At 43.3% G+C, this 25,184-nt stretch overlaps 1 protein-coding gene across 2 annotated transcripts in view; it reads right to left on the minus strand.

Annotated features, from left to right (window-relative positions):
- ADAMTS5 (ADAM metallopeptidase with thrombospondin type 1 motif 5) overlaps positions 1-11,873 on the minus strand; it is a 48,516-nt gene extending 36,643 nt beyond the window's left edge. For both annotated transcript variants that reach the window (XM_082780793.1, XM_082780792.1), the window contains exon 1: positions 10,133-11,873. In XM_082780793.1, the coding sequence (XP_082636919.1) occupies positions 10,133-11,035 (903 nt within the window). In that variant the 5' untranslated portion in view covers positions 11,036-11,873. The remainder of the gene's footprint in view (positions 1-10,132) is intronic.
- Between the last annotated feature and the right edge of the window lie 13,311 nt (positions 11,874-25,184).

A 25,184-nucleotide genomic window follows, 5' to 3' on the forward strand; every position in this document is an offset into this window, starting at 1 on the left:
AGTTCCAAATGTATGCGAGTTTGAAAACACATTCAAGTCCCACTGAAATCAAAGAAAACACTGAGTTAACAGATAATTTGAGGCAATATATCTTTACAAAAAAAAAAAAAAAAAGTCATGCTCAAGTTAGATGAAATATTAGATATAAGGAACAAGAATTTCTGATCAGTTTTTCCAGCTTCCAAGTGTCTGGGTATCTGGGAACTCTTTTTTGTAAGTGCACTCTAGGTGCTACTTAATGTCAAGATTTAAATGCCAACATACCAATTACCAAAACAGTCTTACCAGAAGAGAAGGAATAAAGTTCAAAAACATTTCAATTCCCAAATTTTCACAGGTATAACCCATGGCTTAAGTAAAACTGCCTCTCTGCAGCAATGCAGGGAATTTTATTTATGTCTGAGTCCTCTCTAACTTGGACATTCAATTAGATCCTCAGATTTTGCTTCTGGATCTGCACCGGTTATGGGAAGATACAGAATAAGGATGCATGTTTTCAAGGACTCTAAAAGAAATACAGTTTTTCAAGTTTTATTTGGGCAAATATTATCCTTTACAGCATTTCTGGACCAAGGTTGGAGAGGCCCTGATTGAGGTCATGTAAGTATACTGTCTATAATCTGGGGCATATTCAACAAGGAAGATGCAATACTTAAATTCATGTTAGTTTTGCTTAGGTTCGTATCAATTTAGCCCTCTATGTATCATGCTGAACCTGGCCCTGTCAACCTAAGGGTACATTTTATGTAAGGCGATTTTAAGTGGTTTACCTACAGCAGCATAGTTCAGGTAACAAAACTCAGAAAAACACACGGGCATCGTACCAGTATAAATACCTTTTCATGGTGATATAATTGGTCTAAATGAATGAGTATAAGCTGTATAGGAAGTAGGATACCTTTATAGTAGTTCAATTTTAACTGAATCCACACAAGTAGTTGAACTGAAATTTTTACGCAAACACCAAAAAAGCACATAAATCAGATAGAAAGCAGCTTACTAGAGGAGGTCTGAACTACTCTCATGTCGAGTGTGCCAAGAATGGTATAAAATACATTAATTCGGGCCTTGTTTCTACATGCAGATTCTGTCATTTGCTCTTCTGTTGTACCTAGGGTGTCTTTATTACTCTTTATTGCTTACATTAGGACTACTCCCAGTATGGTACAACCATATCAGCACACATATGGCTCGTGCCAGTGCATGATTTATTTCCATCTGTATACAAGAAGAAACTAAGCCAGTGATATGGCTATGGAGCTATACTAGCAGACACAACCAGACCTCACAGTGATTATCTGGATTAGACAACACGAGTATAATTAAAATTATACAGTCTTTCCAAATAGGCAATCTCAGAAACTTTCTTAGAGTTACTTCTGATGGGATCTGTGGATTTTGGAAAGTTATGACAGGGCTGTTAATCATAAGCATATATTCTGACTTTTGGCTGGTTAGTAACACTACTATAAAAATTTCCAACACTATGCATGGGTTTGTATTGTGCCACCTTCTTTAGACATCAAAAAAAATAGCTTTGCACATATGCAACCACAGAAGGAAATAACAATGTTCAGTTACTTTTCATATGTTATGTGTTACTGACATTACACTATATTGCATGTCCAGTCACTTCATCAAAGTGTTGTTTTTCCATAACTTCCCAGAGTATGAAACATATTCAAGCATCTCAACATCTTACTCGTAACTTTCAAGCTCATTTGTGTAATAGTCGTCTAGACATAACAAAGCAGGCTTTACGCTTTCTTTAGATATAATTGAACTTCAGGCCAGATAAAGTGAATTTCTTGATGGACTTTATCAGTTATTGGTCACTCCCAGAATATCCCACCTACTACCTAGCTCCTGCAACATCCCACGGGCAGCTGAAAAACGGTTGTCCTCAGATAGCGGGAAGGTGGTGGTGTGGGACCAGAGATCCCATAAGGAAGAAGAGAGGAGAAAAACTTCACTGTGCACAGAAAGTGGTGGGCTGATTGAATAAAATTGCATGTCCTTCAGGCAGCTAAGTGACCACATCTGGACTGCTCCCCCAGCATACTGGGCAAGACGGTGTGGGTAGTCCTACAGCCAGCTACTGAATTCCAGCTGGGCAGTGGTGAAGCAACGTCATAAAGAGTCTTGGAAACAAGGACAGGAAATATTTTCTGGTGTTAGCTTCTTTGCATGAAGTTGTTATTGGAGGGATGTCTACAGGTTACCCATCTGCTAGCAGAGCAGTGTGTGACTAAACTCTGAACAGAGAACATGCACAGAGCCTTCTGGTTTTCATTGCAGATGTCAGTCCTTAGTGATTGCATGAGATGAATTTTTTAAACTAATGCTGACATTGTCAATAATCAGGCAGACTATCCAGGACTTGGCTCCACTCTGGTATCAACTCACAGTCTCATTTACTCTTTATTTCTCTTGCCTCTGTATGATTTGAACTTTACATTTCTTCTCGTAACGTCCCATGGTACATACTACACAGACAATTAAAGGCTATCAAGTGGCACTTCTGAGACAAATATTGTGAAAATTTGACTATTGGGTCTTTTCTTTCTTAACTCCTCATTCCCCAGTTACATACTCTTTCCCAAGAGCATGATTTTTTCTTATGGAAAATCACACCTGTTTACACTTTCACTCATTTAGATCTTTATAGCAAACTTTCTTTTGACTTACACCTCCTTGACACCACAGATGATCTGTTAATCATCTGTTAATCAATATCTGCATTTTTAGTTTTCCTGGACAGTTTTGGAAAGCAGTCTCAGACTCTTCTAAAGTAGTTTCTGGGAGATTAAAAGTTCTCATTTCCCTTTAAAACAGTTTCTCAAAAACAGGCCCTGATATAATGATGTAATCTAAGAAAATCCATGTGCATCTCTTTAATTTTTCGAACTCCACCTAAAGCACTAGGACAGCAGGGAGTCACATGATGCTTAAAATCAGTTTTGAACAATTATTTCACCATGGTGTGTAGCTTCCATTTAAAGAGTTGGTTGCTTATTAAGATTTGAATACTCATTTAATTGCCTCCAAACAGCAGCAGAAACTTCTAAGAATAAGTGTTGATATTTCTAAAGAAGGAATGCAGTCTGGCTTTTGATCTAGATTATAGTAGTTTCAAAATAGAGGAGTGAATAGGAAATGCATTTGCTACATGAGAGACAATAGATGTTAAGCCTTAAGCTTTGGCAAACAAATGACTTAGAAAAAATGAGCTGTACATCATAAGACTAGCAGTTAATTAGACAGCCTATTAGAGGCCAGGTTTTCTTGGCATTTGTAAGTACATCAAGAACAGCTGGCTGTTAGCCAAGTATACGTGGCATTGTTGTGAATGAAGATAACTGTCGTGGCTCCCTGCTGAAACAGCTGATTTATTACACCTGAAATTCCTTCATTTGTGCAGTAGCCTTAAAAATGAGAATAAACTGTTTAGTGGAACCTGGTATTAGACCAGAGCCTGTGGACTGGATCCAAAACAGTATTTAAGCACCAACACAAACAGTTTGGTGGAATGTAAGTGCAGAAGAACAAAACTAGCTCATGTGTCTCCTGGTATTTGAGTTCCCTATCCTTCACGGGGCTTGTAGCTTGTGACCTTATGGGCCCCAAAGTACCACAGTTTTACAGTCCTGAGCAGCTTAGCACTTATCTTATACTTTTGTCCTTTATGGGAACCCCAGCCTACAGATGCTCTCAGACTGTATCTATGAGATGGGATTATCAAACACAGTTCCACATCACCTTCTTTTAAATCACAGCTAAAAGCTTTTATATCTCTGTGTTTGCTTGCTTGTTTTTCTGCTTTCATTATGATGGCCCAGCAATTAAAGACTTTGCCCCAAAAGACTCAGCTTCAAATTCCTCTGAGGGATGAGGACACTTAGAAGCATGTTTCTTAGAAAAATGCCCTAACCACCAGACTATGGTCTGCAATGAAGTCATGCATGCGTCTGTACGTGTGGGGAGTCGGGGATCCTCCTGTTGCAGCCCACGTGCCAAAGGTTTCCATAGCCCAGACTGCAGTTAGTGCTTCCAGCACTTGATTGAGGGACCTCATTTTTGGTCCCTGTTCCTCAGACTACTTCTGTAATTTACATTCAATAGCCCTTCAGTAAATTGCAGAAACAGTCTTCCCTATGCTTTGGGAACACAGGCCTTCTTGCTCAAAGCAGTTCACTCCAATCGGCAGCTTCAGGTCATGATTTCTCTCCTTCCCACCACATGTATCTTGAATTACTTACTAAATGGTGACATAGCTTTGGTCAGAGGGGTGGAAAGTTTCCTTAACACCTGGAACAGCTTACAACCTACTGGTTAAGGACCTCTCCTGGGAGGTGGGCGATACAGACCTAAAATCCCTCAGGCAGAGGAAGGAATTAAACACGACTTTCCAACTTCCTGCACAAGTGTTCTCACCACAGGCCTATAAAAGGAGGGTGGGGTCGCTCCATACTCGGGATCCACAGATCCGTCCTCCTGCGCTCAACCCTGGAAAGTAGGTGAAAGTTTATTAACCTTGCAGTGACCGGGAACAGCACCTTTGGAGACAAGTGTGAATAAAAAGAAGATAGAAAGACTAAGGCTTATCCAAACAGAAAGGATTCCCAGTATCACCCCAGGAGAGCATGATGTCTGGAAGGCAAAAGGAGTGCAAGACTGAAATTGACAGACCACTAATGGTACACTGGAAACAAGGGCTAACTGGTAAACAAAGTAATTAGGGAATGGTCTATTTTACCCTTCAACTGATACTATGACACTTAGAAAGAGAGACTTTACAAGCCCAAATGGTTCAGCGCTGTTCTGGAGAAAGCCTGCTGTGAGAAGTCCTCCTAAGAAACTGGTGGGTCTGGCTGATGGGGATGTCCAGGTAGGGGCACAAGGGAGCAGGCCTGGCAATCGCTATGAAACAGTCAGACCTGCTCCAGACAGACCCACTGAGACACTGCTTTGTCCTCACCTGCTATATTTTGAGTGGAAAGAATGAAGCCTGGTTAACTTTTGGGGAAAACAGGAGTGGCTATACCCGCCATACTTACAAACTGAAAATCATATATTTCCCTTCAGTAGGGAAACTTAAAAACTGAAGTCATCTTCCTTTCAGGTTATTACGTTAAAGTCAGGAATAAGTTTGGGGTATTTGAATACTGAGTAGTCTTTCTGAATTCTAAGTGAGGAGAAATTCAAAAAAATCCAAGGTATTTGTGATGTCCTGTTGGGACCTCCTGATCAGACTGGTAATTTAGACGTGTTCTTACTCTTTCCTTGCCATCCCAGGACACCCCGCAATGAAGTATTAGAAAAGGTCTAAACTGGACTAAGCCTTTGTGCTCTGAATGGACAAAGTAACAAAACTACTTTTATTCCTACAGCATTTAAGGAAAATGCAGTGGGATTATGTAAAGCACAGATTATTTTAAAATATTGACAAAATGCACAGAAAGCTTTTGCACTTTGCACGGGAAGGGAAAAGGCAAACACAATTTCAGTTGCAAAACAGGTGACCGGTATTTGATTTAGCTTTCCTATCCCATAAGTCTTTTGCGCAGAAACTCTACACAATTTCTGCGATTAGTGCAAATCATACTGCTTCTCCCACACAAATAAAATGGCCCATCTTATTTTTCCCTGGGACAGTATCCAAATGTTTTAGATTTGCAACAAAACTGGTGAAAAACCTACAAAACTGATTGATATCACATTATAATTTCCTCAAAGTAATGAAAATAATAATTAGTGAAATATGTTCTATTGACAATTGGTACGGTGACCTGTTTACAGGATAATAATTGTGAGGGGATGATAATACAGAAAAAAAAAAAAAAAAAGAAAAAAAGAAAAAAAGAAAAAAGACCCAGAGCCAAAGAAAGCATGTGCTCCACTCAATGAAATTATTATCTATGGAGTTGAAATAATCCAAAGCTTGCTGTTAAACTTCAACAGCACTGTCAGATTGACAGTTAAACTAAATCACATACACAGTTACCCATGTAATTACTGTGTGGAAAAAGGCAGGACAGTGGCCTTTGGCTCTAGTATGAACTTTATGTTAGAGCCAGGCTTGATGGCACTGTCACAGATGATACTAGCAAGCACTTAGGAAAGTATTCTTTCTTGTTGCCTGTATCTACTGTGAGAAATATGTGTTTAAATTTTCACATGATTCAGAGTTGGGGGGAAAAGGAAAGGAAGAGAACTGGATTTTGTCCAAGTGCACTCAATAGTTCACTTGAAATTTAACTAAGAGTCACTAATGAAATAGATTGGAAGAATTCTAGAGGATAATTACAGAGCAGGCTGGAACTCAGAAAAGAACAGTTGGAGTTCAAGTGCAGTTTGCAAGTCACAACTAATATGTTTTTGTACTGTGATAAATAATCTGGCATGTATTTTCTGCATTGATAAGAACCTGAAGACTGAAGATAACCTGTTTCCAGCTTCAGAGAACCATTGACAATAAAGGAGTCCAAAGCAGACAAAATTTGCTGTTGACTTCACTGACATGGAGAACAAAGTGAGCTAATCTCTAGGGGAACAGGGGTTTACAAGCTCTTCTTCCTTCCCACCACACAGCCACTTCTCTACTGTCACACAGAGTGGAGGACTCACCTGGCCACCAGATGATTGAACCCTTGCATCTCTGTATTCTGTGGAGGATGCTCTGAGGATCCATGTGCACTATGGATTTACAGCTTCTGCCAAGGACTCAACCACGAGGTAGTTGAACAGCAGGGGATCCATGTATTCTCTAAGATTGCTAAGGCCATATGGCCCTAATGAGAGGTCTCACAGGATTTATCAGAAAATTACTACCTTTCTGTTACATTTCAGTACTGAGAAGTCAGACCCCCGTTGTGCTTGATACAGGCCATACTGGGTCAAAATAACAGATTGGGAAAATTAGATATGGGGAATTTAAAATAATCACTGTGGAACCCAACTGAGTTTCTGCAATACTGAGTAATAGATAATTACTGCATCCACTGAAGTTTTGCAGTCTCCTATACAGGTGATAATAATGACCAGATGTTACTGTAGTTTTCTGGTCGTTACAGAGTAAATGTGGGATTCACTGCATCTAATGGATACAGATACACGGTCTGTGCCCCCTCTGATAGCAATATAGAGCATTGTGGTAGTTTTAACACAAGTCACCTGTATCACCCAAAGCTGAACTCACGCTCATGTTTATTTACTATTTATTATGCTCTGCAGCATGAGTGCTTTAAAACACTTTTCAGGTTAAATTATCACAGAATCACAGAATCACAGAATTAGTAGGCGTTTTATTCCAGAATGAATAAATCTCCCTCTAAAAATCTTTTTCCATGGGAAATACGTCTAGTATGAATGATGATGATAATGATTTGAACCACTAGTACTAATTTTATAATAAAGGAGAGCTGCCAGCATTCTTAGTCTATCAGTGGTTATTCATTTATCTTTAAACAAGTAATGACAACAGAAGAGGAGGAGGAAGTGATGGTGCTGAATTGTGAGCAAGACTCTTTTGGTGTCAGAATAACACCCGAGTCAATGTGAATACAGGATAAAGATAATTATTATATTAGAGACTTGTACAGCAATAGGCACGCATAACTCAGGTTCTAGTTCCACATAAACAGTTGCATACAGCTGAAGACACATGTTCGACTGACAAACGATTTGCAAATATTATTCTGTTGACGCAGAGACACAAAGTTCGAGGTGGCCTCGGTTAGTAAACAAAGATGGAAAATGTACCTCACAGATTTACTCTGTGCCTCAAAAACAAGCCATTTAGAGGAAGACATCTGGATGTTCAAAAATTAGCACGATGGTATTCAGAGCCCATCAAAACACTCAGCCATGGCTTGGCGTCTCGTAGCTAAGCAACGTACTTCATACATTCAAAACATAGTTGTAAAAGTTGGATCCTCCTGCCAATTGCTGCCACTCTCATTGAAAAGCTAAACTGGAAAAAATCTTGCTTTAGCTCAAAGTGTAGCTGTTTTCTACAGGAAACATCTCTGTTCCTTTCTCATTCTTTAACCCTTTTCATGTTTACATTCCAGGAAGAGCAGATAGCTTCATGTTGACACTTTGACTGTAAGCATATAACAATCACGTGGACTCCCTACATAGAACACCATGAAAACATGTAGAGAGAAACTACAGTCCTGTATTTTCATTGAGCCAAATACTGAAATACAATGCCAAACAGTGTCCCTGTGCATGCAACTAATCATTAAAACAGATTAAGTTAGTGTGAATGGCACTGTTAGATGCATTAAAATGTAAGCCAGGCAAACTGAGGCCTGTGCTTTTCTCTTGCAATGTACTTATGTCCCTAAGCAACAGCACAAACGGTATTTGCATCTTAAGAGGAGAAGGTGATCACAGGAGCTGCAACATTTATTTTATGTACTACATGCATCGAAAAGAAGTAATTCTATGCATGAAAGATGCATTATTCTGGAGTCTTCGAAAGTGGATTACTGATCAGCACACTCGTACTCTGGCGCGAACACGTCCATCTAAAGAATTACAGATAAAAGCAAGTGCACTTTAAAGCCACATCCTAGGTTAATCCAACTAAGTTAAATAATTAATGTTAGGATTGACAGTCTGCCACCTTGAGAGTTTCTAAATCACAAAAAAAAACCAGGGAAATAAATGGGAATACTGGCAGGGAAACACACCCCTTAGTGAAAGAGTGATGGATTCTGGCCCAAGGTTAATTAATAACCCATTAGAAAGGATGTTTATAGCAAAAAATAAGAATGGTCTGACCCATCCTAGGTAGCCTGCTTTCATTCAGATTGTAATGATAAAAAAAAAAAAAAGAAAAAAAAAGAAAGCTTGCAAATTGGACTGATGGATTTTAAACTGCCAAAAAAAGGCTCCTGTTGCACAAGTGATGCCTGACTGACACAGAACCTAATGTTTCAACTATTTACAGCTATAAAAGCAAGCCAGGCACTTTTTTTTCCCCCACTTCTGGAGCAACTCCTTCCACAAACCATCCAAGGCATCCTTTTTGGCAGGCTCCTGTGATGTAGAAAAGCAGGAGAGCTCGAACTAACGGAAAGTCATGCAGTTATTTTTTTCGTACTTGGGGAAGAAAAAAATAAAAAAAGAAAACACCAAACCCAGACCGCTGAGGGAATATTCTTACAGAAGAACTTCATTGCATAAACTCTACCACATGTCTACTACAGCAATGTCCCTTAACGACCTCTGGCAATGCAACTAATTAGCAACTGGGCAGGGAGTGAGGCACAGCTTCGCGTGGGTGACTGGTAGGATGTGACCCTCAGCTGCTCAGGACAGCCACTTCTCACTTGAGGAACAGGAAAGAGGCTGCATCCCCTCACCAGCAGCCCAACTCACTTGACTTCTCCAGCTCTGTTTACCTGCGGTTTGCATTTACGTCCCAGCCTCGAACCACAAGCGCTGCTGGCTTCCACTGCAGCGGAGCTACCCTTTCATGCTGGAAATAGCATGTCGACCCACTCAGCGAGGAAGTCACATGTACTTTTAAGGTGTTCTGCACCAGTTTTGTTAACAGCAGAAGGGGTTCATGTGGGGACTGACACAGGGTAGGGAGTGCCACCAGCCCCTTGAACAGACCATCCCCCAGAGAGAGGGTGTGAAAAGCCTGCTAGGGAAGGACACAGCGTCATCTCTCAAGAGGGGATACGTTGGACGGCGCCAGCTGAGCCCCCTGATCAGACAAGTTGCCACCTCCCCAGCCTGGCAGAAGTCCCAGCACCACACCGATGTGGACAACCACTGACCCGCGGTGGGACAACCTTGCAGGGGAGGGCACACGCACAGGCACAGCCTCAACGTGCCAGGTTTCCGGCCCCACTTCATCCATCCCTGGTGGCAGTGCACTTGTGTGCTGGTCTCTGCAAGAGATGCAGCACAACCCAACCAAAAGCCAAGGTCATGAGTGAGAGGGCAATCACCAGGTGTGGCACAGCGTTGCAGCTCCAAGGCAGCCCTCAAACATGGGAGAGCCCAAGGACTGCCAGGGTGTCCCTGTTGTGCGCATCCCAGGATGCCTGCGGGATGGTGAGCGGCCGTCGGGTGCCCTGTTGGAGACGTCGTGCTGTTGAGGTTCACCTACCTCGCGTGTGAAGAGGATGGCGGCGTCGTAGTGCTCGTCGTGGTCGTCGTCGAGGCGGTTGTGCTGGTGCTGCCACTTGCAGAAGTTCTTGAGGGTGGTGGCGGCATTACGGTTGACCTCCAGCCCCTTCTCCTTCTCGCCCAAGACCACCACCTTCACCACGGCCAGCCGCACGTGGTTCTCCAGGCTGGCGTGCGCGTACAGCCGGGAGGCGATGGAGGCCAAGGTGAGCAGGTAGTGCTGCAGCCCCTTGCCGTACTTGCGCGCCATCGAGGCGTCGGCCACCAGCAGCAGCTCCACCTGCCGGGCCCGGGAGACGGAGCGGCGCCGCCGCCGCCTCCGGCCGCCCCCCGCCGCCCCCTCGACCGCCACCGCGTCGCGGGTCCCGCAGCTGTGGCGGGCGGGCAGCGCCTGGAAGCTGAAGCGGTCCCTGCGGAAGAGGTGGGGGACGCGGGCCGGGCTCTCCCCGTAGATGCCGGCCGCCTCCCCGCCGCGCCGCGCCGGCTTCACGGTGTAGCGGGCGCGCCCCACGGCGAAGTAGCCGTCGAGGCCGCCGCAGAGGTTGAAGACGGCGAGGGAGCGGGGGCTGCCGTCCACCGTGCCGCGGTAGGAGCAGCGAGCCGGGGTCCCGTCCCGAGCCCCCAGCGCCTCGTCGCGCTCCAGGTCGAGGAGGAAGCGGCGGCCGCCGGCGTAGAGGACGTAGCCCGCCCTGCCGCCCCCCGCGTAGGTCGGGTCGAGGCGCTGCACGACGCCGTTGGCCCCGCGGGGCGGCCCCGGGGGAGGGCCGCGACGGGACGGGGGAGGCGGCGGCGGCGGCCGGGCTCCGGCGGCAGGTGCCGGCGGCTGGGTCGCGGCGAGGTGCAGCTGGGCGGCCAGCAGCAGGGAGAGCAGCCCCCGCAGCATGCCTGGCTCGGCGGCGGCGGAGCGAGCAGCGGTGGCGATAACAGGAACGGGGGGAGAAGGAGGGAGAGGGGGAGAGGGAGAGGAGAGAGAGAGAAGAGGCGAGTTGTCCCTCCCGAGCGCGAGTCAAGTGTGGGTGGGAGAGGTAAGGATGTCAACAAAAGCCGCTCGCGTGTGAACTTTGTGTTTCTCTGCAGGGAAGAGCCGGGAGCACATGGAAGGAGAGAGAGAGGCGAAAATCCCAAATCGCTGCTGCTGGGCAGGCAGAGGGGGGGTTGTGGGGGAGAGGAAAAGGAGGAGAGGAGGCTCGGAGCCGGCAAGCGGAGAAGTTTGAGCACTTCCCACTCCTCTTGCACTTCTCCGCTGTAGTCACTGGATCATCACCATCAGCAGCAGCAGCAGCGGCAGGGGCAGGGGGCAGGTCTGCCGCGACTCGGCACTTTCTCGGGCTCCGGTGGCTCCCTTTCTTTCCTTTGCCCCCTTTTGTTTTGAAGAGAAGAAGGAGAAGGGGAGAGAAGAAAATCAGGCACCAAAAGCCGTCTCGATCGTCTCCGGTGAGATGATGGTTAAAAAGGAGGAAAAAAAAAAAAAAAAGACGAAGAAGCAGAAAACGTCCCGGATTTTTGTGCGAGCCCCCTCCCTTTATCTTTTTCTGCTGTTGTTGTTATCCCCAGTCTGCCGATGTGAACAAGAGGAGAAGGGAGAGAAATGTGAAGATGAGAGGAGGTGGAACAATGAATTTATAGCGGAATGCCATCCTGCAATGGCAATTTCAACAATTCGTCACTGCAGGCTGCCTCTTAAAGGGAGAGCTTCAAAACCACCACTCCCACACTTCCTTCTCATTTAATCAGACAGAGGGAGAGAAACTTGAGGGGAGGGGGAAAGGCGGGGGGGGGGGGGGGGGGCGCGGGGGGAGGAGAAGAGGAGGGAGAAGGAGCGAGGGAGAGGGCGGCAGGGGAACGAGCGAGAGGGAGGAAGCCGGGGAGGGCAGGAGTGAGCGGCCGAAAATGTTTGTGCACGGAAAACACCAGATTTCCTTTGAATCGCTTTAAAGCCGCAACGGAGCCCGCCGGTTTGATATTTCACAACTGGCCGGGGGCGCTCGGGCCGTGCTTACCTCCCGGCGCTGCCGCTCATCCGGAGCCTCGGGGGGGAGGGCTGAGGCAGCCTCGCCCCCGGCTGCCGGGGGGGCCGGGAAGCGGCCGGAGCCGTCCGGGGGTCCCGCGGGCTCCCACCGTCTCTGGGCTGCCCCCCCGGGCTCGTCCCCTGCCCCCGCACCTTGCCGGGGCCAGCGGCAGCGCCGAGCGTCGTCCTCCCCTTCCTTTGTCTCCGCGGCCGCGGCTCGCCCTGCGACCAGGCTGTCATTAAGTCCCGGCAAGCTGTCATCTAGTTTGGGCAGACCGTGATTTCCCCCGAGCCCCCGAGGAGGAGAGAGGGCGGGGAAGAGTTAGCGCTCGCTTTGACCTTACGGATGACTTCAGATGCTTAGATCATCCTCCGCGGGCTGACACACGCGTCCACTCGCGCCGTGCCCCCCTGCCCCCTTTCCCCCACCTCCGCGCTCCGACAGGACAGCACAAAGGGCAGATGTCAGGGCTGACTTTTTCATCTGTCCTGCCCACGCTGGCGCTGCCTCTAGGCAGAACAGACGGGCAGCGGCTCGCTCAGGACAGCGACCTGAGCGCACGACCCCCGCCGAGGTGCCCCCTCCAGCAGCCGGTGCCCCTTCGTGCCTCCGTCTCCCGGCAGGCACAAGGATGCTCTCGGCTCCCGCTGTGCCTCGAGCCGGGTGCCGGGAGCAGGTGCTCCGTAGCTGCGGGACTCCAAGAGGGAGGCAGCTTCCCAGCCCCGCCCGAGCCTGCAATCAGCCCCCCGCCCCGACAGCTCCGGCTGCAAGGGGTTGATGTGTGCGGGGCTAGGCCCGTGGCGGTGGGATGCTCGAGGTGGCACACCGGTGCTCTACCTCCAGAGCCTGCAAAGAACAGGTTAACTGGTGCCACGAACGATTCAAATAATAATATTCCCGGCTAAAAGATTACATTAACATACACCAAATCTTTAATTAGATCACCCTGGGGTTATGCTTATGAAATATTTAACGCACCAGAGTTTTGCAGGTGTTCTTCTTTTCTTTTCCCATTTTTTTTTTCCTTCTGGAAACAGTGATACCTGCAAACAAAAGTTCATTTCTCAGACTCCTGGTACTTCTTTTTCTACATTTCAGCATTTTGCCATCACCAAAGTTCTTGACTGGAGTCAGTAAATTCCAAAACTGAGTTATATATCAGGAAGGTCACATGACATTTTTTGGGCATTTATCCAAGGCTACTCAACATTTTTTCAAATTTAAACATTTTCTCAGTTATTTTTAAAAAGTTATAAAGTTATTTTTTCTCTTCTCTTCTCTTCTCTTCTCTTCTCTTCTCTTCTCTTCTCTTCTCTTCTCTTCTCTTCTCTTCTCTTCTCTTCTCTTCTCTTCTCTTCTCTTCTCTTCTCTTCTCTTCTCTCTCTTTTTTCTTTTTATTCTCTCTGTCTCTCTTGCTCTAAAGGGAGGCAAAGACAGAGAAGAATAAGACATGTTTTGATTAAAAGAAGAACCTGTAATTTGTCTTCCACTTTTTCTTGGATGACTTTTAGTTTTCATTTAAGCCTAGTGTTCAGCAACACCAAAATTTTTATTGACTTCAGTGGGACCTGATCAAGTCCTGGATTCACATATATGTTTAGGTCCAAACTCCCCAATACCTCTGGGAGAGGTGCTAAAGATGAGATCTGTAATACGGAATGTAGTTTGGATAACAACCTCAGAAACTCTCATTAAAAAAATGTTAGTTTGTTCATGAATAGGCATATAGCACACAAGAGGCCACTGTAACATTCTCCCATGCTACAGCATAATTCCAACTGTCCAGCTAGTTGGACAGTTGTAGTTAGCCTAGGAAAAAGAGAAATGCTTAGATGAGTTAATGGTAATTAAATGGTGCGTCTCATTGCTTGTCTGCTGTGTTGATTTCCCAACTGAGATGAAAAGCTGGATAACTTTCCACAACGTCCTATTTCACCAGGCAAGGATCTAGGTTTTCCAGGAAGATACAAATTAACCCATGCAGATTACCCCATAGATTATGAAGTATTTCCTATTTACATTTCGAAACTGTAATAACTCATCAGTGCAACAGTGGAAAGATAGGTCAATCATGCCTCATATAACAAGAGGAAGCCTCTTCTAGTCTGAGACTCTTGAAGTTGAAGGATAAATCACTTAAACGAGTTGTCTTCTTTTTCCTCCCAGTTTTGCCCTCTTAGACCCTTTTTACAGTTACAGCATACCCTTTAAACAAGAAAGCCTGTTAGCATGTCCCAAGTTGTAGATGGCACTAAATCCTTCTCAAAAAGTTCTGACCTGGAAATCACAAAACTGACCTTTTCTAACTGAGAGATAGAGAGCCACAAATCCTCAATTAGCTTTAAGGCACAACTTAAGTTTTGTGCACTTTGGACCAAATTCCATCCTGATGTAAAAAGATGCAGTCCTCTTGAGTCTGCAAACTGCTTTCATTAAGGCTGCATTTCAGCCTTTGGATTTGTCCATGAAATTTAATTCTTAATTATGCTTAACTCTTTCTTCTAGGGAATTAACTTTTCTTCAGGTTTTGTTGTTTAGGTGTTAAGGATGCCTGTAATTGCACAGATGAATCGATATGGGAGATAATAGCTTTTTATTGTTGTTTTCTATAAAACTATATGAAGACTGAATCAAACACAAGAAAATCCCCCGCTCAATATGTTCTAAAGTAATATAAAGCATGCATCATTTGATAAACTTTGATCTACACAAACCTGATGGTGGGAACTGGACCAGGTTTTGGCAAGTTCCAATCCAAGCATCTACCTGCAGCAACATGCTTCCTAACATGGGGCAGCTTTGTCTCTCCTGAAAATAGAAAGCCTCTGTTTACTTTACGGGACATTTTAAATATGGATGTCATCAGGATCAAGCTCACGTGACAGGAAGCTGTTCCAGTCTTTATCTCCCACAAGTCTTTATCTATCAGTGATACTTAACCACCTTTCAAATTCACCATGGTTTATTGGTCTTGTCAGCAGTTTTAGCAATCCAAACATGATTATAATGGTCAAGTTTATTCATTTTAAAGATTTCCTATGGTGATGCATTAAAACCACTGAAGGCATTTATTTCTAAACTGCTCATTATTAAATAAAATACTCATTATAAGTCATTTTGCAAAGAAGTTTCAAAAATGTATATTTTTGGTTAATGTTCTGGAAATGTCTAGATATATTGGTATTTGGAATAAGCTATACAGCTTTTGACTCTTATCCTAGGAAAACGACATAGTCTAAGTTGTCCCTTATTTGGACTATGTGTCTTTAAGTGGCTTAAATGTTTTTGGAAACCCATTCAGGATGGAGACCTCCTGGTAGTTGTTTTGACTGAGTCTAACTCATGCTTTTTGATATTGAAGTAGGATTGTGGTTGATAAATAAGCCAACATCACCATTACTGGTGTACCTTCCCACCAGTCTTACCAGATGAGTCGGAAACTGAGTGCTTCTGGAGACTGAGCAAACTTCTTCCTCTTTCTCATATTGCACGTGGCAAAGACAGTAGTGAGAAGTTTGCTCTTGGCTGCACATTGTCTCATTTCAGGGCTGGCATTTCCTCTGTATGTGGTTGTCATTTCTATGGAGACCAGGCTGAAGTTTTTGTAGACCCTAAATTATTTATTTAAAGGTCTAGTAATGAAAATTCAGACTAACTTCAGAAAACTCAAACAATTAGAAAATATTTTCATTATGAAAACACACCGACTGGTGTTCCTAGGTGTGTGAACTCCTGAATGGCATTCGTACTTCTGACAAGCCACCACTGCACATGACCAGCAGCTGTGGCTGATGTAACTGGCCACCTTTACAATAAAAATGTCTTCAGTTACAAGAAAACTATGAGCTTAAAGTAGTTGTATTTGGTAAAAAATGTAAGTGTTTTGGGTGTGAAGCACTGTAGCTTTAAGGCAAAATGTTTTACTTGCTTCTTTATGGTCAATGACATCTTCTTCAACTAGAGCCATGTGGGAGCAAAGGAGACGCCTTTGGCTTGGGGTTTATGTTTTTATAAGTGGCATGTGTAAGTAATGTATCAAGTATATAACAGTTCCAGCAGGCTGAAAATTTTACATTTGACATCAGCTCCATTTTTCTATAAGGGCTAAGGAGGCAGCCTTAAGGGGTGCAGTGTTAAAGCTGGGTTGGGCACAGCTTAAATAGCTGTATTGTTTTAGTGTAACAACACAAGAATATTGTGAATTTGTGGGTACCGTATCAAATTAAAAAAGGAAATTGTTTGAGGCCTGGCCAGAAGTCAAATTATTAAGGTATCCACTTATAGGGAGGAAAAGAAAAAGCTAGTGAGATTTTTGTAAGATTAATCATATATAAAAATGTATCACATAATAAAAATATATCTCTTGCCTGCATAGCAGTATCTGGAGGAGGGGTGTGTTTACTGATTGAAAGAAGGTACATGTATGACATTGTCCAGTCAGGAGGAAAAGAAGGTGCAAATGACAAATCATATTTCCTAGGTATTGACCTAGAGAAAAGACTGGAATTCAGTCCCTCACCTTTCCACAACTGATGCAAGAAATGAACTCACATAAACCATAACAAAAATGAATAATTGTGACCATTGAACCTACTACAAATTTTGTTTAAAAACACATGTTGGGTGGAGGTAGTGTTCTGCAGGAAGTATCAGATGTTAGTGTAGTAAGTATAAGACACTTATCCTTATTATTATTATTATTTTTTTTTCTGAACAGCAGCAACATAATCAGAGGAAGGGTAAGATGTTAAACCTATAAAAAATGACACTTGTTATAAAAATACCTTTTAGGAGTGCAAGATATGCACATGATGTATTCTACAGCTGTTCTTTCAGAAGACTAGAAGGCCTGAAAAACTCTGGAGTCTAGTTTGTATGAAGAGCAGCAGACATTTAATTAATCTCAGTCCTAGAATTTTATAGCCAATATGTGGCCTCTGAACATCTCTGCTCTAGTTAGCGGAACATCTGTAGTAGAAAAACAGAACTTAAATAAATCCAAGTATACATGTACCCCTCCAAACCTTACCCCTTTTTATGGTTATTTCTTTAAACATTTTTCCAAAGATTTGTATATTCAGCTTCTCTCTGTCCTCCCTGCTGTAATGAGCCATGTCTAAACAAAAAACAATTCAGTACAGATTTAGCAGGCAAATAACCTGTTCTCCTCCCCTCTACCCAAATCTTCATTCTTTTTTTTTTTTGCACATAGGCCAGGTATATGTTCTTGCATATATCCTGAAATAAATAGCTGGATCTGAAATACTGGGGCAATTACAATAAAATAAATGCTTTTTTTTTATTATTAAATATAATAATAATAAAAAAAAAACCACATAAGTAGTTCTCAAGTAATACAAATTGGGATAGTTCCATGTGGGCAAACTGTTAGAGGCATAGCTTTATGAATTTACACATCCATAAATGATATTCCAGTACTGTAGGTGGAATATCTTTTTCCATGTCATTGGAGGCATAAACCAGAAAATGTACTTCCCTAGACTTCAAAGTTAAAACTGAAAGAGTGATTAAAGAGACATTTAAAACAAACATTCAATTGCCAGATCTCACCTGGCATTAATACACACACGGCACCACTTAAGATATCAAGTTCTGGTTGCCATGCACACAGATTTTTCCATCTGAATCCCAGTTGCACTGGAACTCGAGGAGAGAGAATTTTGCAGGTCCTCTGAAGCAGGAGGCGGGGGGGGAGCACTGTCAGGTGGCACCACTGCCTGGCACAGATCTCCCTGTTACTTGCCCTCACTCAAAATACAACCTCTTCCATGAAAGGGAGAGTTTGAGAGCTTACTTCCTTTCCTACGGAAATGTCTGTAACAGCAACCTATGGTTGGAAACTTTTTGTGAACACTTCTTTGTCTTGTCCTTTGTCTCAGAAGGCTCATGGGTGTGCACAGGGCACATCTGTGGGATGGTCATGAATGTGCTTCTGGAGTGACTCTCCCAGTCATTTCTGCTTCCTCTGCTCTGGTGTGCCTTAGGTAGAGGTCATCGAGCACACAAATGGGATCCATTTGGGATGAAACAAAACCAGAAGGTATGCTTCAATGGGCATACAAGGCACGTAACTGCATTAGAGATAACTCAAATAAATCCACTTATTCTCCTCCTATTCTGTATTCCCCCTCCTCCACCCGCAATACTCGTTAAAGCAGACAGTCATTGTTACTACTGTTGAGGAGCATCAGAGGGATGAAAACAGGCTGCAGTATCAGCCAAATGATGCACAATATTCCTTCCCAATTGCAAATGTTTTAGACACTTCTGCAGGCTAGGACGTTGAACAAAACAATGATAAGAGAAGACATACGTAAGACAGGGAGGTAGTCTTTTGAAAATATTTTACCATCTTTAATGCTGGAAAGCATACATTATAATGATTAGCACTTATCCTGTAAGGCATGCACCCCCATCAAAAGGGCCAGGAGGTCCATGTAACATGGAAATGCTTTGTTAGTCTTATTCTGAGGGCTTAAATGGTTCTCAAGAGGTGCATAAGACTCATGCTGCCTTGGGCATAAGGGTACAATTCACCCTAAAAGAAGAGACCTAGCATAAGTCTCATCACAGCTGCAATATTCATTTCTGGAATGCACCCAGCAGGTCTTATCCAAGCCACTACAGACAGGCAGTTTGAGTTTTTCCAGTTCCTAATGATTACACAGTATCCTGGAGTCACTTGGACAATTTCCACTGAGAGTGAAACTCTTTGTATTTAATATCCCCCTAAAATAAAAGTGGTAGAAGAAAAGGGCCTCAATCTTTTTCTTCTTTTATTGCTTGTGTTGAAAAGGTTTAGCCCACAGGGGTTGGAGCACTGGGCAAAACTACAAAATATGCAGCACATCCTGTTACACTGAAGTGGGCAGATCCTCTCTAGTAACAACCAGACTGGTACAATGGAAGACTTTGTCTAGTTTTCCTGATCATATGGTATTATAGCATGCATGGTATTTCATTATGGTTTCCATTTCAGGAAGTGAAATGGTGGAAATCCCTAAGTATCATGACTCCATTTTCACCATTGCTCCAGGGGGAGTGGGGGGTGGGGTGTTAAAGGAGTGGGCAAATCTCGCTGGAGCTGTATTACATGATACTGTAACGTACCACAGGAAATTATTCCCCACTCTGCTGGAAACTCAGAATGTCATCAAATATAAGTCTTGACAAACTTCAGCTACTATGTTGCAAAGAAATTTGCAGATAAATAAACAAATGGAGTTACCAGCAGATATATCCTATGGGCAGAGCAAAGAATAGCTTGATCTTATGTTGATCTGAGCAACCAGTCTAGCAAAATCCATGTACCATGAAGTTCAGTGAAAGAAAAATCAGAGCAGGTCCACTAGACAGCAACCATACCTTCAGTATGCATCATTCTAAAAAATGCCATTCCTACCTCATCTGACGTGGAATAGATCTACAAAGCAGTGTGCAAAAGACAGGCACCCATGGAGGCAGCTTACCTCTCAACACAGTATAAAAATATGGGTATTAGGACAAGGGCAAAAAACCTCTGTATCAACCAAAATTTCTGTTCTCCTATTTAATCTGAGTTACAGAAATTTCATCATAGCTTCAAAGCTTGTTCCTAAATTACCTACCATCTCTCTGAACCCTTCTGTTTCTCTGCTCCTCTGCCTGTAATATTTTCAGATATTTTTTCTCCCACGAGGGCATTTTGAAATGCACATGTCACGGTCCAGATCATAACCACACCACGCAGCCTCCTTTCCTCCCTGAGGTTTACGGGGTTTTATATTCTCCAGTATGAACTGAAAAATGTGTATACTCAAGCCCTTGCCAATGAACAGCATGACTTTCCATGCTTCATAAAAACTCACCCATCCCCTGTGTAGCAAAGCCATTCTCCTTTGCACAGAGCAGAAGTTTGCTACTTCAAAACACAGAAACCATATGGTGACATGTTTTAAAAGAAAACATAAAAAAAAACACAGTGAGAAACAAAACAAACCTTCTTCTCCCATCCTTCCCAACCAGAACCCAACTTTTTCACACAGGAAACTAGACCAATGTGATCACCTGGTCTACCACAAGGTTCTCTCTGCTGTTGCATAAGAAAGAATGAAAGTTAGCACTGTATTTGTGTTTGGCAACTTTAAGTTTTCCTGTTGTCAGCCTTTCCACCTTCTAATGTGGTCAGTGCCTTATGCCCTAAGCAGTGAGAGGGCAGAAGGGTGTTAAGAGGGTGTTAAGGGGTAGTTGTGCTTGAGCCTCTTCCTCTGCTGTGGCTGGGAAGGTCTTAAAGCTGAGCCTCCAGGCTATGTGCAGGGGTGTGTGTACATGGTTGGGTTTGAGAGGGGTCACATGCTTACACCCAAAATATACAACTTGACCCACTGCCTAATGACGCCACTGGACTTCTCTGATTTTCTCCCTAGCTGGAACAGATTATTTCTAAAAAAAGTTTCTAAACATGATTTTAATATTTCCAGGGAGGAGATGACAGCCATTGGGGTTCCCACACTTATTAACCTACACCATTTAAAAGTTGCGGCTGACTTTTAGTCAGAATTCATTTAGCTTCAGTGCTCAGCCATTACACTTTATTAAACTTTTGCCTGCCAGTCTGAAGAATCTGCTACTTTTTCCCTAGTTTGTAAAATCACAAATAATGGCCATGTTGCTCTAACGTTTTCTTTGAGAGGCTATAATGCAATAAGTAACTTGTGCCTATGCAAACATATTTTTCAATACTTCAGTCATTCTCAGGTTCCTTCTCTTAGCCTCCTTCAATTTAGCAAATCCTCTCTAAGCTGCAGCTACTGCATCTGGATAAAGTGACACTGCTCACGCCAGTGTAGAATACACATACAGCTTGACTTGCTGTAACCCCATTGGGCAGTGCATCACACTGGGAGCTCACATTAGCTATTAGCTGCCACAGCCTCTTCCTCGTGGGGCTTCTTCAGAGTCCCCGCTTCTCTGGAGAGCATGTTCCTCTTCTAAGGTCAGGGCTTGCATTCTTTGTTTCCAGATGTGTTGCTTTGCCAAGTAGCTATTCTTCAGGATCCTAAATTCATGTCAGTGACCAGCCTGATTTAAAGCTTAGACTGCCTCCTGAAATTATTTTATGATTATACGCCTATTTCTAGGTCACTGATAAAAATACAAAATTGCGTTGTGCCAAGAATAATGGTCTTTGGTATGCAGCAGAAAAGTCTGGCTTGATAATGAGCTCTTCTTTACAATCACATGTTGAGGTCTATCAGTTTTCGACAGTCAACATTTGCTGCATATTTTCTATGCGTAGGCAAATCCACATGAACCACACTGAGCAACTACACTGTAATAAGGCTGAATAATAGCCGTCTGTCTTACAGTGACTTTCTTTTCCTCTGTCTGCTGGAGCGTTTGTGATTCAGGCCCCATGGTTGCTGTCTAGAACATTGCTGCTGGGGTCTCACTGAGCAATGTGATGCTTCCTGGGTGGCAATGACAGACGTGACCTCACTCCAGCTCTGTTTTGTCTGCTCATACTTACATGCTTCTACTTATAGAGCTCAAGTAGCACCTCCCTCCTGTATATCTCAGAGACACACAAAAACCCATCTTTTCCTGTCTGCATCTTCTGAAGAACTCCTCCTGGTAACTTCTCATTGCAGATGTTTTCCTCTTACTCAGAAGGTCTGCCTACACTTTCGTGTGACCTTCACCTCATAACTCTACTCATAAGTTGAACTCAGACCTGTTTCTAGTGAAGGGCAACATAGCTGTCTCACTTCCTGTTATATTTTAAGAATTATGGTGAAAGACATTTGGTGAGGGAAGGAAAATCTGCATATTCTCAATAAAAAAGACTTAACACATATCACTGTGCATATAGTGTATTATCCATTTCCATTTCCCCTTAGGGAGTCAAAGCTGAGGCCCTGAATTCAATTTTATTTATTTATTTATTTATTTTGAATCTGCATGTTCATTAACTGTGATACAGAGTAGTCCTCATTATAGCTGACAAGGGAATTATGATGCAGCAGAGTCTTGCTCCCACTTTGCACATGAGGAAATTAATGACTGCACAAAAACGCAAGGCAGTGGTGTATCAGACTGTCTGTTCTCTGCTGTATAGCCCCTGTAGACCTTTCTCCTCTCTCATTTGGTTAAACCTGTTTTTACAAGCACCCAGAACAACTCAGCTCAATTGTTCCTGCTGCTCCTGCTCTGCAAACCCAAAGTGACTCCTTCACATATTTCTCTTGAAGCAGTGACATGCATGGGGCAGAGGCAAAATTCCAAAACAAAGTAAGCAGACACTGTTGGTCCATGAAAGCCACATGAAGTTGGAGCTCTGATGGCTTTCATTATGTTGTGGTGTAAGCACCCTATGTTCACATGGCCTGGTGAATTTTAGTAAGCTCAACCACTGTTTTGAGTTTCAGAGTTTCTGCAGATTTGAAGGCAGTAGGTAGGCGTATATATTTGGCTGCACATGGTGGAGATTTTATTTTTCAGTGTTGGAAAGCAAATCTCTCACTCTTAAGCTTCTGTACTTACACTTTGCTGGGATAGCAGGGAAATGCTAGAAGAGTTATTGGTCAATAGCTCTTATAGTAAAAGTTAGTAATGTTTCCCAATAGTAAATGTTGTGGGAAAGACATGAATTCCTTTCAAGTTCTGCATCAGATTTTTTTTTTTTTTTTTTTTTTCCTTCAGTCCTTTCCTCAGATCTGGGGAATTCCAAAAAGAAGGGTTTTCGTACTGAAACCAAAGACATCTATATTGTTAATGGGACTGTCAAACTGCTCTTTTTACAATGTGTGATTCAGAGAGCTCAGCCACCCACATGCTAGCTGTAACCACAACAGGCAACACTTCAGAGCATCCTATCTGAGAATCCATCTGTACGGACATTGCAGACAGACCTGAGGCTCCTTTGCTTACGCTCCGAGCTGCCTGGAGAGGAGCCAGCTCTAATTTAGAAGTCCTGTAGACATGTTAGCTCAGTTCTGTGTTTGAGCAGATATCAAAGTCCTTGCAATCATCTGGGTTGAGATGATGCCTTGTAGGTAAGCCTCAGTCCTCAGGTGATATAGAGCATGTTGCCTCCATGGATGTCAGAAGAATTTTGCCTCAGAAGAAAAACATGTAAGGGAGTACGTGTTTCTTTACTTTCTGTTATGCATATGACATAACCCTTCCTCTTGCCCAGTGCTCAGCCTACACCCAGCTTCAGAGAATACCTGCTTGCAACCAGCAGCCTCTCCTGGGAAGATCAAGCAGCTCTCTACCAACCCCCACCCCCAAACCATCTTTCCCTTCCTTTGTACCCACTCATGCCTGGCCAAAATCCAGTCCTCAACTGAAGCTTGTAGAACTCCTTTCCTAGTACACATACTTTACAGATAAGAAAGTTAAGCTTTGCTTTAGGGAAAACAACAACAAAACAAAACAAAAAAACCCTAGCCTGAAGTCACATGTCACACCCAGAAACAATATCAAAGGCTCTTGGTCTCTGCAGACAACAAGTTTGCACCTGAATCATTTGGAAGGCAAAATCTTTTCAGGAAAAAGGCATTCATTCCAAAATACAGTATCAATTCCTTTGTTTAGTTTAGCTGAATCCCATGGTTTTGTGTTTTCATCCCTCAATCCTCCCTACCAGAGAAACAAATCTCCGGTAATTTGAACACATGTATGGTCTTCATGAACTCCCAGCATTGGTAACTTGTTCCATATTCTCAGTACCATTTGCATTAAGTAGTTCTGCCACATTCCCCCTTTACTCCCAATGCAGAGAAACAGATGGGTAAACAAAGCAAAGAATGACCATGTCTCACTGTACTTTTTTTTTTTTTTTTTTTTTTTTACACAAACTTTGGGACTAATTAGGTCATTTTATAATAAGGGAAATTCCTGTAAAACCTTTTTTACTTCAAACAAAATGAAACATGGAAGCGTTCTGGATTACAGCATGTAAACTGATGTGGAGATAAGATAGTCTTTGTTTTGTTTGAGGCTCAGAAAGATACTTTAGGTAAAGTTCCTTGTCATTGGCAGCCTACTTACTTTACCAAAATGGAATTTAAAGCTATCATTTCCAAGTTTTTTTTTTTTTTTTTTTTTTTTTTTTTCCACAACATCTTTACAGGAGCAGGAGGAAAGTGGTAGTGGGAAGTCTTTCTACATGAGGTTTGCTGAACAATTATGAAAGTTTTGTTACACTTAAAAATTGTACAGAATAACTCCTTTGTTTTTTTTTTTTTTTTGTTTTTCCTCCCCGAAAAGTCAAACTTGTGGATGTCTGTCTTTTACATTATGTTGATGCTGCCTACAGCTTTGAAAAAACTCACCCAAAACCAAAATTCATGAAACCTCTCATCTGTAAAAAGGGTGTACTCCAAAAGGCTGTTAGGTAGCATTTTAATCAGAGCCTGAGACAACTGGTATTTTACTGACTCAGGTGACTGTGCTTAATGATTGTTAGCAGTATCTAGTGACTGTGAATGTTCAACCTGTATTTGCTTTCCCTCCTCTTTTGCCTCTGTCTGCCTCCATAAACAAGTGATGAAAACCCACCAAAAGCCAGGGAGATTTTTGTGACCTTTCAGTGCATTTGCTACACGTTGTGCTTTCCAGTTCCCTTACCTCCAGCCAGCAGCACTTTCGATAAATGTCACTAACAGGTACTGTCTCAGTATTCCTGTTGGTCTCAGTCACAGACACAGTGTCCTCTGCTTGGGCAGCATTGGTAGCATGGCCTCCAGCTGCCATGGCTGTGTGGGTTGGTGGCTTCTTTCCACCTTTCCCCATGCCCACGAGGCTGTTTGCTTCCAGCTGTGTCCTGTTAGGAAGGGCTGGTGGCTGACTCCAGGTTGATTTCTTGCTTGCCTGGAAGCCCTTCCCTGTCACGGAGCTGGGGAGGGAACAGGGATGAGGCAGGAGTGACTTCTTGTTGAGAAACAGGGGCTAAAATTAAATGAGACCAATTGCAATTATAAAAACAAATTAAAAAAAAAAAAAAAAAAGCCTTCACAA

This window comes from Aythya marila (genome assembly GCF_965140915.1).
Source record: "Aythya marila genome assembly, chromosome: 1".
NCBI classification, from domain to species: Eukaryota; Metazoa; Chordata; class Aves; order Anseriformes; family Anatidae; genus Aythya; species Aythya marila.